Source organism: Somniosus microcephalus, chromosome 11 (assembly GCF_052327205.1).
Source record: "Somniosus microcephalus isolate GS21.2 chromosome 11, FLI_Smic_1.0, whole genome shotgun sequence".
Lineage (NCBI taxonomy): Eukaryota > Metazoa > Chordata > Chondrichthyes > Squaliformes > Somniosidae > Somniosus > Somniosus microcephalus.
In genome coordinates, this window is record NC_140997.1 from 217,840,429 (window position 1) to 217,855,075 (window position 14,647).

The 14,647-nt window shown below is 46.1% G+C and overlaps 1 protein-coding gene across 4 annotated transcripts in view; it reads left to right on the top strand.

Annotated features, from left to right (window-relative positions):
• Positions 1–14,647, top strand: part of LOC147111247 (interferon-related developmental regulator 2-like) — a 55,163-nt gene that overhangs the window by 11,658 nt on the left and 28,858 nt on the right. For all 4 annotated transcript variants that reach the window (XR_015080072.1, XM_086001965.1, XM_086001963.1 and 1 more), the window contains 5 exons: positions 8,561–8,671; positions 11,837–11,921; positions 12,035–12,159; positions 12,711–12,868; positions 14,530–14,580. Coding sequence is in view for 3 of the 4 variants with exons in the window: in XM_086001965.1 (XP_085858091.1) it covers positions 8,561–8,671; positions 11,837–11,921; positions 12,035–12,159; positions 12,711–12,868; positions 14,530–14,580 (530 nt within the window). In the remaining variant the exon portion in view is untranslated. The remainder of the gene's footprint in view (positions 1–8,560; positions 8,672–11,836; positions 11,922–12,034; positions 12,160–12,710; positions 12,869–14,529; positions 14,581–14,647) is intronic.

Below are 14,647 nucleotides of genomic sequence, written 5' to 3' on the forward strand. Positions count from 1 at the left end.
GATGACGTCAGCCACGGGACCGCCCTAGCAGTCCTCGTGGAGCCTCCGAACTGATTAGACCTATATTCGATGTTCTCCTGTAGTTATCCGTTAAACTCTGTTAGTTTTCATTAAACCTCGTTTATTTGATCGCCTGAGTGGACCTCAGTCTTTTGGATAGGAACTAGACATTCCTACATTGGTGACCCCGACTTTTGCGAACGGTTTTCGCAGAAGTTACTGAACATGGAATCGAACGCCGTTGCTTTGAAGCTACCACAGTTCTGGGAGCAACAGCCAGCCGCGTGGTTCATCCAGGCTGAAGCCCAGTTCGCAATCAGGAACATCGCTGCGGATCAGACCCGTTACTATCAAGTGGTCTCCGCCCTCGACAGCGCCACAGCCTCGCGGATCGTCAGCCTGCTTGGTAATCCACCAGAAGATCGCAAGTATGATACGATAAAGGCGCGGTTGTTACAGGTCTTCGGGCTCACTAAGTCGGAGCGCGCCCGCCGGCTGCTCGCTATGCCCGGCCTCGGGGACTCCAAGCCGTCCGAGCTCATGAGCCAAATGCTCACGCTCCTGGCTCCGAACCGGAATGCTTCCTCTTCAGGGAGCTATTCCTCAGCCAGCTACCGGAGCAAGTTCAGGCTGCCCTAGCCAGGTCGGAAGTCACAGACTGCGCAGAGCTGGCTGTCGATGCGGACAAGATCTTCGCGGTGACACAGCAGTACTGCGCTGCCACGAGGCGCCCATCCCCCACAGACGCTGCTCCAGCCCCTCAACCTGCGGGGTTGTGCTTCTACCACGCCTGTTTTGGCGCGAAAGCAAGATGCTGCCGCCCTCCCTGCAGCTTTTCGCTCAAAAAAATTTTTTTTAAAAAAAACAGCAGCCACCCTGTCGAAAGAGGACCGGTTATAACGAGCGCCCTGCGGCTGCGATGGTAATTCGGGAAAACTCCTCTTCATCAACGACTCCCTATCTGGTCGACGTTTCCTTTGCGACACCGGGGCGCAGTGTAGCATCCTACCCGTGTCAAATCTTGATCTACAAGTTGGGGGGCACGGCCCCTCCCTCCAGGCGGCTAATGGCGGGGCCATTCGGACCTTCGGAAGCCGGCGGGTCCAGGTGTGCTTCGGCGGCCAGCGGTTTTACTGGGATTTCATCACGGCCAAAGTCTCAAGCCATCCTTGGGGTGGATTTTTTGTGCGCCAACGGCCTCCTGGTGGATGTACGGCACTGCCGGTTGATCAATGTGGCCACTTTTCACTCCATCCCGTGCTACCGCGGTCACACCGTGGCGCGCACTGTCTCCTGCGCGTCCCCACCTCCGGATGACTTCACTCGCCTCCTCGGAGATTCCCCAGACCTGACCAGATCCACTTTCTCTTCCACGGCCACGAAACATGGTGTCGAACATCACATCACCACTACTGGCTCCCCGGTCTACGCACGGGCCCGGCGCCTCGAACCTGGCAAGCTCGCGGCTGCGAAAGCGGAGTTCGACACGATGGAGCGGCTAGGGATTATTTGCCGGTCGAATAGTCCCTGGTCTTCGCCTCTCCACATTGTTCCGAAACCTGGCGGCCTTGCGGCGACTACCGACGCCTGAACGACGCCACTACTCCTGATCGGTACCCGATCCCTCATATTCAGGATTTCTCTGCACAGTCCGTGGGTACCACCAGGTCCCTGTACACCCGCAAGACGTCCCGAAAACTGCAGTCATCACCCCATTCGGCCTGTTTGAATTTCTGCGGATGCCATTTGGATTGAAGAACGCTGCACAGGCTTTCCAGCGCTTGATGGACTCCGTGCTTCGGGACCTCCAAGTTTCTATTCATCTACCTTGACGACATCCTCATCGCCAGCCCTAATAAAGAGGAGCACATCTGCCATTTGCGCACCCCCTTTAGATGCCTCAGTCAATACGGCTTGATCATCAACCCGGCCAAGTGCCAGTTCGGCCTGCAGCAGATTGATTTTTTAGACCATCGCATCACATCAGACGGCGCAATTCCCCTGCAAACGAAAGTGGAGGCAGTTACTTCGTTCCCGCAGTCCGTCAAGGCCCTGCAGGAGTTCCTCGGGATGGTAAATTTTTATCACCGGTTCGTCCCAAATGCAGCTCTGCAAATGCAGCTCTGCTCATGCAGCCCCTGTACGAGGCCCTCAAGGGCAAGTCTGGCAAAGATCTGATCAGCTGGACGGTCGACATGGACCGGGTGTTTGTCGACACAAAAGGCGCTTTAGCCAACGCAACCATGCTGGCACACCCGCTGCCAGGTGCCACCATCGCCCTTACCACCGACGCATCAGACTACGCCATCGCCGCAGTGCAGGAACAGTGGGTGCATGGGACGTGGCAACCGCTGGCATTTTTCAGCCGTCCACTACGGCGAAACGAACGAAAGTACAGCACGTTCGACTGGGAGTTGCTGGCCCTTTTTCTGGCCATCCGCCATTTCCGGTTCTTGCTAGAGGGACGTCCGTTCACGGCTTTTGTGGACCATAAGCCACTAACGTTCGCTATGGCCAAGACCGCCGAACCGTGGTCAGCTCGGCAACAACGTCAGTTGACGTTTATCTCAGAATTCACCACTGACATTCAGCATGTGTCCGGTAAGGACAACCTGGTGGCGGATTGCCTCTCGCGCGCGACCGTTCATGCAGTCCAGCTCGGCATCGACTATGCCCTCATGGCTGCGGATCAAGCCTCGGATCCGGAGGTCCAATCTTACAGAACCAACCCCTCTAGCCTCCGAGTGGCCGACGCCAAATTCCATGCCGCGGGCACTACGCTACTCTGCGACGTCTCCGTAGGAGATCCTCGCCCTATCGTCCCGGTTGCCTGGCGCCGAAAAGTTTTTGACGCCATCCACGGGTTGTGGCACCCTGGCATGAAGGCCTCGCAACGGTTGATGTCGTCCAAATTCGTGTGGCGGGGCATGCACATGGATGTTCGCGACTTGGCCAACACCTGTGTGGTCTGCCAAAAGGCCAAGGTGTAGCGTCACGTCAAGGCTCCATTGGCCACTTTCGCCATTCCGGAACGTAGGTTTGATCATGTGCATGTGGACCTGGTGGGGCCACTTCCGCCTTTGCACGGGTTTACTCACCTTCTTACAATGGTGGACTGCACCACTCGATGGCCGGAGGCGGTTCCTCTGTCTTCCACCACTTCTGCAGACGTCGCCAGGGCATTCATCTCTTCTTGGGTCGCCCGCTTCGGGGTTCCGGCGGACATCTCGTCCGATCGTGGGCCGCAGTTTTCTTCAGAGCTCTGGAACGCTGTGGCTCAGGGGCTCAGCGTCAAGCTACATTGCACCACTGCCTACCATCCACAGGCGAATGGCCTGTGCAAACGATTCCACAGGTTGCTCAAAGCCGCACTGCGAGCCAGCCTTCAAGGTGCGGGCTGGGTGGACAGGCTTCCATGGGTCCTTTTGGGTCTTCGTATGGCACCTAAAGAAGATCTTCAATCATCCTCGGCGGAGCTCGTATATGGCCAGCCGCTACACGTACCAGGGGATTTCCTTCCGTCTCCAACAGAGCCATGGTCCGCGTCCCAGCAGCTCATCAGCCACCAGGAGGCAGCCAGAAGTTTCACTCCAGTGCCTACGTCGCATCACGGCTTGCAGAGCGCCCACGTCCCAGCTGAGCTGAAGAACGCCGACTATGTGTTTATCCGCCACGACCTCATCGGGACCCGCTCAAACCCCCTTACACTGGTCCTTTCCGTGTGATAGAGCCGGGAGACAAATCTTTTTCAGTCAATGTCGGAGGTAAACCGGACCACATTTCGGTTGACTGGTTGAAGCCGGCTCACTTGGACCCAGTCGAGATCGCACAACCGCCGAAACGTGGCCGACCGCCCACAGTCGCTGTGCCAGATCAAACGCAACCGCCCGCCGTCCATCAGCTTCCACTTCAAGGCTACAGAAGTCGATCTGACAGGCTTGTCAGGCCTCCTCGCCGTTTTACTTTTGCTATTCAAGACAATTCTGGGGGGGGGCGCAAGTGGCGGAGCCACTAAGGGACTCCAATCAATCATCATTGTATATAATTCCCTTTTAATAATATGTTGGCTACAGCCTGAGTCTGTATCTTTGTTTTCACTGTTTACATGTACAGAGTGCGATCACTTTAATAGCGCGGGTAAACGCGATGACGTTACGTCGTGATCCCCCAATGGCGGGGAAAACGTGATGACGTCATGACGTCAGCCACGGGACCGCCCTAGCAGTCCTCGTGGAGCCTCCGAACTGATTAGACCTATATTCGATGTTCTCCTGTAGTTATCCGTTAAACTCTGTTAGTTTTCATTAAACCTCGTTTATTTGATCGCCTGAGTGGACCTCAGTCTTTTGGATAGGAACTAGACATTCCTACACTATAAATATAAATTATTTTTGTCAGGGTGCACGCATGTAGATTGGCCAGTCGTGCAGGGTCCAAGTGGGTGACGGGCACCATATCTCAGCAAGGAGAGAATGCCTTAAAATCAGAAAAGGGTTCACAAAGAAAAAAAACAAGAATTTTCATGAAAATATCTTGGTGAATGGTCAGGACCTGAAATGCTGCTGATTGGATATATCGTGTCAAATCCAAAATGTAGCTTTTCCTGATCAGCTGGCAATTTATTTCTGTATGCTGCAGCAAGAAATTGAAGGTACGTTAGATGATTAAAATAACTTATCCTCAAATCTCTGCTGCAGAACAAATATAAATAAATTACGTAAGAACCTCCACCTTTATCTTCTAACCTGCATGAGGCTTCATGTACTAGAGATTATACAAGAGAAGGTACTTGATGTGCTAGAGATAAAGGTTCTAGGAATTGAGTGCTGTTCGATGAAAATATTTGTATTAGGTGATCTGATGTCTTTTTTTCTTTTCACCATCGTTCTATACTGGTTTTCTTCAAAAGGCTGCCTTGTATAGGAAGTCTGTGTGTTGCTGGTCTTTAACCGGGACAGAATTACTTTCTGCTTATTTAGTACAAGGTAGCTCCTGTTAATTTTTTTAAATGTTCAACCAGTGCAGTTCTGTAATAGTGTTTTTTTTCTATAGATCAGTGCTGTAAGACCTGGCTTGGTAAGGAAATGGGAAAGTTTATAAAAAGTTGAGTTAACTGACTTTGTACCCAGTGAAAATGTTGAGTCCCAGTGTGTCTTTTAAGCTCTGACGCATGCACAAGTAATAATTTTGTAATGTGTTCTCTACACATTGTTTTGAAAGAGCCAAACATCTGTCCAACGGTGTCCATAGGACATGTGCTGGACCAAGTTCTGGTCACCACATTACAGGAAAGATTGCACTAGAGAGGGTACAGAGGAGATTTTCGAGCATGTTGCCAGGACTGGAGTATTTTAGCTATGAAGAAAGATTGGATAGGCTGGGGTTGTTTGGACCAGAGGAGGCTGAGGGGAGACTTAATTAAGGTGTACAAAATTATGAGGGGCCTAGATAGAGTGGATAGGAAGGACCTATTTCCCTCAGCAGAGAGGTCAGTAACCAAGGGGCATAGATTTAAAGTAATTGGTAGAAGGATTAGAGGGGAGTTGAGGAGAGGCAGAAACCCTCATCACATTTTAAAAGTACTTGGATATGCACTTGAAGTGCCGCAACCTACAAGGCTACGGGCCAAGAGCTGGAAAGTGGGATCAGGCTGGATAGCTCTTTTTCGACCGGCACTGACACGATGGGCCGAATGGCCTCCTTCCGTGCCGTAAATTTCTATGTTTCTAACCAGTTCAGCAATTAATAAGTGGAAGTGTGAGTCATAGAAACATAGAAGATAGGAGCAGGAGTAAGCCACTCGGCCCCTCGAGCCTGCTGCGCCATTTAATGAGATCATGGCTGATCATCCAAATTCAGTACCCTGTCCCTGCTTTCTCCCCATATCCCTTGATCCCTTTAGCCTTAAGAAATATATCTAACTCCTTCTTGAATATATTTAATATAGAAACATAGAATCGTGTCGTGAACTTGCACATTTTTGCAACATGAAGTTGAGTAATTACATCTTTGGGGATCAGAATATCTCGATTCTGTTACTTTGGTAAATTATTAGAATTTTTTTAATGAACAGTCACACATCCTGAATTTCAAGCCCAGCAGTTTTTTCCCTGTAGCTACAGCAACACATGACACTTTTTGAAGGTCAGCGTATCTATCATTATATGAATGTTTCCAGCTGCCTCCTATACCTTTAGGAAGTTTCCAACGCTAATATTTACAAAGGGACATGGACAAATATTAGCAGTTATCTCAGATCGTGTTGACTGGCTGTTGGAAGGTGCTAGATTTTTCAGCCACCCTATTTCAATATCTTTTGATTGAAAATATCATGTTTTAGTCATTTGAGCAATTAAAACACCTGTGAATAAGTACTTCTCTTTGGACAGAGCTATGGGTGGCTTGTCTTCGTTGCTGATGACTACAAGAGCATTCAGATGTATAGTGTAAGGTGTTCTAACAGGTGGCTAAGATCAGAGCCAGGCAGATATAGAAACATTGGAACAGGAGTAGGCCATTCAGCCCCTCGAGTCGGTTCCGCCATTCAATGAGATCATGGTTTATTTGTATCCTAACTCCATTTACCCACCTTGGCTCCATATCCCTACCCTTGGCTAGCAAAACATCGATCGATCTCAGATTTTAAGTTGTTATTAGAGCTAGCATCTACTACTTTTTGTGGGAGCGAGTTCCACGCACACTTTCTGTGGCGAAGTGTTTCCTAACTTCTCTGCTGAATGGCCTGGCTCTGATTTTACGGTTATGTCCTGTTGTCCTAGACTCGGCCACCAGCGGAAATTGTTTCTTTCTATCTACTCCCATCAATTCCTTTTCAAATCCTAAAACCTCAATCAAACCACTCCTGAACCTTTTTTATATTCCAGGGAATACAAGCCGAGTGTATGTAATCTCTGCTCATAACTTAACCCTTGGAGCCCTGCTAACATTCTGGTGAATCTGCGCCGCCCTCCTTCCAAGGCCAATATATCCTTTCGAAGGTGCGGTGCCCAGAACTGTGCACAGTGCTCCAGATGTGGTGTAACCAGGGCTTTGTACAGCTGCAGCAAAACTTCCTCCCCTTTACATTCTAGCCCTCTAGATATAAAGGGTAACATTCCATTAGCCTTTTTAATTATTGTTTTGTACCTAGCCAGCAGCTATATGAAACAGCAGAGTAAATATGAACTTCATTGGGTATGATTTATCATTATTCACAGAAGCAGTTTCCTCCTTCCTGTCGTCATTTCGCTGCTCATTTTAGTTCTCTCTTTGTATTCTGGGCCATATTTGAGGCCAGCTCCTAGTTGTGAAAGGGGTTATTGTTCCAGTTCACTGTTTCACAGCTCCTTATTAATCCCACAGATTTTTTTTTCAAAAGGGAATGAGAAGCCAGATGTTGTAGGGGTATGCCAAATGCATGGTACCATGGTTGTTTTAAACGCCAGTCTCGCCTGTTTTTGCCATGGGCCTTCCATATAGCGAGGAGAGACTCCAAACATTGCATGAGTGACGCCTGTCAGGACTGCGACTGGCACTGATGAAGGCCTTGGAACTAGTCATGTGCTCAGGACAAAGTGATGTATGCCCTGGTGAAAGAATGGAGACATTTTCATAATATAAGTTTTAAAATAAATTCACGTGGTGCAAAGAGGTTATAAAATGATCCTATTTATTAAGCATCACAAAAAGTTTTGAATTTTTGTAGCATTGCAAATGCTTGTTATTTGTGTGTACGTCACAAACTGCCTGTCTCAGCATTGCTGAATCTGAACCTCTGCTATTGCGGGCTTTTTTCACCGCTGTGCTGTTTTAAAGAAAATTAGATGTAATAATTCAGCAAAAATATTATTAGCGTCGATAATATTGTATTGATTCATTATTGGTTATTTTCATTAATTTATCAACTTGTGTAAATTACCCCAAATGGTTGCCAGCACGTTTAGCAACCATGCACCAATTCTTGAAAACAACAAAATGCACCCTATTCCTACTGACGGGGCGCTAGACAATGGGTGTGGATTGCTTCCCGCCCCAAATGATCGGATGCAGCAGAGCTGAGGGAAATGACTGGAAAGAAATCGCTCTGCTTGTTGAATTGCTTTGTTTTCAGTATGGGCAATGAATTGTTGAGTCCCAGAGACGGTTTCAGAGAGTGAATGCCCTGAGAGAGGCAAAAAACGATCTATAGCCAATTCGGGAGTCATCTGGCAAAAATTCCTCTCCCACCCTCAGAAGTAATCAGGCATACGCCAGAAAATGCCCTAATCATTAATTGCTGTCCAGAAATTGCTATCCAACTTTTGTCTTCTAGTATTGTATAATGGAGCTTGTATTTTCCAAGTGTATTAAAAGAAAGAAAAACATAAGCATTGATGTAGCGTTTGATATGTGTGTCTCAAATGTTCAAAAGCTTTTCACATGCAATGAATTGCAAGTGCATCAACCACTGTGAGCACAGTATGGTCTCTCGCAAAGTACAGACACAAGTTCTAGTTAATCACGCTACAGCACTCCTACCTTAGTGCGGAAACACTTCATTTTGCTGTGCTTTTGTCTGCAGGAGGACGGAATGGAGCTAAAGGGGAGACTCAGGCCAGTGATGACGATCTTGCCAGTGAAGTGCTTAGCCATTGCAGCAGTGCCAGCGAGACGGCCAGTGTTCCTGAGGAAGGTACTAATGAGAGGCATTACCTACAGTGTTTGAACTCTCAAGACCTGGTTCATAAGTTACCTTAGAAGCAAATTCTGAGCCCTTTAGGTTTCGGAGAGTGAATGTGCACCATCTTGATACTTGGGACTTTTAAAAAATCAAATGCAGGTTGATAACTTGACTTTTTCACTTAATTACCATTGGGGATGAGCACTTGAAACGCCATAGCATACAAGGCTACGGACCAAGTGCTGGAAAATGGGATTAGAATAGACAGGGCTTGATGGCTGGCGCAGACACGATGGGCCGAAGGGCCTCTTTCTGTGCTGTATAACTCTGAGAACATCATTCTCTTCCCTCCTTCCCTTTTATAAGTGCTAACTGTAGATACTCGTGTCTCAGAAGATTAGAAAAATTTGGCGAATCGATAATGGCGGTTGATCTACGTGACCTTTTAGAAGAAGTGGGCCTGATTGGCGGAATAATGTTTACATTTACGTACCCAGCACAAGAAAAGGCCATCAGACCGACCCATGCGTGCTTGTGTCCATCCTTTGTCGGTGTGCACCAACCACCCCCTCCCTCACCTGAGAGAGGAAAACAAAAAAGAGATTTGTAGCTAATTCAGGAGCCATCTGGCAAAAATTCCTCTCAAACCCTCATAGATAATCAGGCAGACCTCCAGAAGGTATCCTAGCTACCCATTGCTATCCAGAAAAAAATTACTTTTGTTTTCCATATGTTGCGATCACCACGTTTTCCAGAAGTCCATCTAACACCTAACTCACCAGTCTTCACTACCTTGTTCCACAAGTCAGTCAGCCACCCTCTGACAGTAAGAAAACTTCTGACATCCAACTTTACCCCCCTGCTTCTTTAGTCTGTATGGGTTGCCCCATGTAGTCTGTATGGGTTGCCCCTTGTTCTATCAGAGCCCATCACATCAAGCACTATCTATTTGCATGATCATGCATTTAATAATCTTAAATACCTGGATCCTTTCTAGACTAAAATGTATTTTCTGTAACAAATGATATTTGGGACTAAATACATTGGAGGGGGGGAAAATAATTCTTCCTCTTTCCCTTTAGAGATTTGTCAAGATAACAGCAGAACGGAAAGCAGAGTCTGAATGTATTTTTCTTAGATATTCTTATTTCTTAACCCCCAACCCGCCCTGAAAAGGGGGGCAATGGCAGGAGCTTTAGGAAGAAGAAAGACATCCAATACAAAAGCTGAACTATGCTCCAAGAAAACAATGAAATAAAATGAAAACCGCACTTGGAAGTGACTTGGGCCATCCAAAAATCAACCTGTAACCACTTGTCAGATTGAATACTGCGCGTCAATGATGTACTGTCATTATGTATAATATTTGGCATACATTAATACTACAAATTGCAAGCCAAATGTTTGCTTAAAAAGTTGCTGTGATGCAAGGAAGCTTTCCTTTTTTGGTTCTCGGGACATGGGTGATGCTGGCAAAGCTGCATTCATTGTCCATCCCTTGTTACCCTGAGAAGGTGATGGGTCTTCTCACCCACAAGGGTGATAGGCATGGAATTCCAGGATATTGAACAAGCAACAGTGAGGGAACTGTGATTATGTCCCAGTCAGGGTGGTGTGTTACTGGAGGGGAACTTGGGGGTTATTTTTTTACCCATGACCTTGCTGTTCTTGTCCTTCTCCGTGGTAGAGGAGGTTGCAGGGAGAGAGGTGCAGCCGAAGTAAGTTTGGTGAGTTGCTGCAGTGCATCGTGTGAATCTTGTATACTGCAGCCACTGGTGGTGGAGGAGGGGGATATTGGGTCCAGTGGCAGGGGCTACCGATGGTGTCGAGCTTCTTCTGTGTTGTTGCGGCTGCACCCGTCCAGGCGAGTGGTGACCAGGAAGGCCATTGATGAAGCAGCTGACGGTGGTTGGGCCGTGGATGCTACCCTGAAGAACTTAGGCAGTGATGTCCTCGAGTTCTGATGCTGGCCTCCGACAACCACAAACACTTTCCTTTGTGTCGGGTATAACTTTAGCCACTGGTAGGTTTTTCCTTTGACCCCGATTGACTTCAGTTTTTCTAGGACTACTTGATGCCATGCTCGTTGGAATTGATGTCAAGGGCAGCTACTCGAGCCTTTCCATTGGCATTCAGCTCTTGTATTCGTGTCTGGCAATGGGGTTTGGAGCCGAGTGGTTTTGTTGGAACCCAAACTGGATGTCAATGAACAGGTTATTGTTGAGATGGTCTTCTTGATGGCACTGTTCATAATTCCTTCCATCACTTTACAAACGATTGGGAGGCGGCTGATGGGATGATAATTGGCCAGGTTAGATTTATCCTGTTTTTTCTAGTTAGGTCGCAGCCGTGCAATTTTCCACATTGTTGATAGTGTCATAACAGTACTGGAATAGCTTGGCCAGCAAAAGATCAAGTGAGTGGCGCTGATAACTTAATGCAATGGACTGGCTTTGTGCCTGCATTTTCCCAAGTGGAGAGCGAACTTGGAGCTGCCTGGGACAATCTGAGGGTGGAAATCATCACTTTGGACCGTTCTTGTGCACCTCCTGCCGTCTAGATCAATGTTGGCTTCAAACAAGATCTGCAGTCGGGCCACATTCCTGCCCACTTCATGCTGAGAAGCCAATGAGCAGACTGGCATGACTAATTATTCCAGTCTGCCATCCCTTTTGGGAAGTGCCTGATACCTACTTATGACACTGACTGTGTCGAGGAGCACAGCATCAGGAACAGAATTACACAGAATGTACAGCACAGAAACAGGCCATTTGGTCCAACAAGTATATGCTTGTCTACACGAGCCTCCTCCCACTCCTCTTCATCTAACCCTATTAGCATAACCTATTTCTTTCTTCCCCTTTAATACACCTGTGCTATTTGCCTTGACTAGTCCTTGTGGTAGCGAGTTCCACATTCTAACTACTCTCTAGCTATTTTGCAAGTGCAAATTTGTGCAATCGTCTGCTGCACTGCCCCTGAGAGACAAATATTCTCCATATCATCATCTAGATGAAGATTTTCAGCTTTCGGCCGCAGTTTCTGTAATTATATACTTTGTGTTTTGGAAGATTTTATTTGTTTCTCTTTCACTTTGCTCTCATCCTCCATGCTCCCTAATGCTTAAGCAGATTGGGGCAAAGTGGCAAATACCCATCTTTGCTTTTTATTTTTTAGGAAATGAAACCATTAATGAACAAATGGCCCAAGAGGAAGCTGAAGATAAGTTGAAGGAATATATTGATAATACAATGGACAAAAGGTGAGGCAGGCTTGAGAGCATTGTTTGCATTTGGGCTTGCATAGTAACTAGAGTTATTTGTCATGCTGTGATTTTTGTTGTTGTTGCTGCATTAATCTTTGTCCTGATTTTAGTGCTAAAACCAGACAAAATGCCCTGGAAAGCCTCAAGTTAGCATTTTCTTCCAAAATCCTGTCTGACTTTTTGGTGGAAAGGAGAGTCACACTCACTGATTGCTTGGAACGGTGTTTAAAGAAAGGTACGTGTATCTTGGTAAACTGACATATGAGGTTAAAAGATGTCCAGCCTGAAGAAGTGGCTGGTCGATCCATGTCTTGCAGAACTGACCCTGATTATTACAAGCATCGCATTATGTTCCAAAGCTTCATCCTCACCAGAAGAGTTCAGATTTTGCCATGGTGAGCTATAGTTAGATTTGAAATAAGAACAGGGAATTCTGGAATCACTCAGCAGGTCAGGCAGCATTTGTGCAGAGAGCAATAGAGGTAATGTTTCAAGTCGATGATTTTTCATCGGAACTGGGAAGATGCTGGCAATGAACAGTTTTTAAGCAAGTGCAGAGCCAGGAAAAAAAACACAAAAGAGAAAGGTCTGTGATCGGGTGGAGGATAGGAGGGATTAAATGACAAAAGGAATGATGGCGAAAGGCAAAAGGAGCTGATAGTGGGACAAATATGAAAACAAAAGATGGGTCCAGAGGAGGTGTAAATGGTTACAGAATGTCCCAGAGAAAATGGATGGTTAAGTTCTAAAACAACTTTAGTTTTGCGTTTACTTTTCTTTCTAAAGGGAAGGGTGAAGAACAAGCCATTGCAGCTACTGTCACAACCTTATTGTGTATTCAGCTGGGATCGTGCAAAGAAGGAGAAGATGTTTTCAAAACCCTGAAGTCTGTTCTAATTAATATCTTTACTGACAAATCAGCCAGCTTGGCTGCCAGACACAGTGTAAGTACTGTCTTTTCCATGTGATATATGTACAAGGCTTCAATACATAGTCCTTAAGCCCTAATGAGAACCGAACACTGTTAGACAGTGGACTCTGCAAAAATGTTCCTAGAGATTCTTAAAATAAATATTAAATTGAGTTCTTGATATTAAATCTCTGGCAATAAAGTATCTTCAGGAAATGGGAGTGGTTCATGCTGTAGGAATATAACCTACCGTAATAGGTTCTGGGGCACAAGATAGATATTTGTGGTGTTGCATATAGGCAGTGCTGCACTTGGTCTCCTTAAAAGTCTAGGACCTGTCATTACACCAGTTTGTTTTACCCATATCCAAAGGTTCCTTTCCTCTCATTGCCAAAGACATCAGCCTCTCTATAGCGGTAGATGAAATTAGACAGATGGATCCAAACATTGTGTTTAATTTCACTTTCCCAGGTTTTTACTTTTTAGGGTTCCCAGGAGTCTGGTGTCAGCACCAATCGACAGAATTCCAGAAAATACTACATTTTTTTTGTCACAGGCATACAAAAGAATGAAAAGCTAGGCACTTCTGATCACGTGGTATACTCAGTAACCAATCCTATGCTCATCGGCAGCCATGTACAGAGCAGGCTAAACAAAGGATTGTAGGACAAAGCACAAATTGAATTTTAATTTGCCTCCAAGAATGTCCTGTCCCTTCTACACTAACTTGCAGCCTTTAAATGTGCAAAATGCAGTAGCACAATATCTGATGCGCTTGATTGATTTACAAAATTCTTGTTCCCGAATATGATACTGTGACTGCCCAAATTTGCCTCTAAATTCATGAGATGTGCCCATAAAGAATGGTTGCACCTACATTATTTATAATAAGGTAGACAAATACAGTAAGGTTAAGGCTTCCAGTCAGGTTTTGTAGAGCAAATATCAGCACCAATCTGTGCTGATAAGACACTACATGGCGCCATGGTCCAAATGACTTCATTCGATGCTAGAAACGAACCACGTTAGACTGCCAAGATAATGCAACCTGGCACCTTTTATGCCCCTTGTTACTGAGAGTTTACTGATAACGGAAGAACAATAGCACTTACTGGGACCACATTTATGTAAAGGAAAGAAGATAAAACTTCATTGTTTCAAGGATTTAACTATCATTCCAGTAACACAGGTTCCCCTCGAGTATTTTTGGAATGGTTGGATATACCGTTTTGTCTGGTGGTGGCAATATACAACTGGGCTTGTTCTGATTCATGATATAGGACCGATGAAATATAAAAAATGACAAAGGCCCACCTGATCCACCCTGTTAATTGGCTGAGTTGGTGCGTTTAGTTAATTAGTTTACAGCTGCATTGAGCTTATTTTGGAAAATCAAGTGCGGCTGTAAAACCATGAAAGTACCTTCATTGTTAAAGGTGTAATTTGTCCAAAGCAGTAAAATGATCAAAAGTTTGAACATTTTGGCCCCATAGCCCTATGTGTGGTGCACCTTTTGAATAGTTCCCATAGCCTGGCTTATAAGGGTTTCAGAGTACCAAACCCAATGTATAGTTTTAGTAATTTCGAGATAAGCTAAAAGATTAATGGACTAAACCTTCAGGCTTGTAACCTTCAACCATTTGGGTAATACATTTGGGTATCTCTTACTTAATGTCTGCTGTTGCTTCTGTTTAGTGTGCCACTGCTCTTGGAACGTGCTGTTACATCGCTGCTAATGAAGCAGAGGTAAGTCTTGATTTGCTGGATAACATTATGTTTTTGTAAGTGAGTAGATACTTGTTTCTGTGGCACT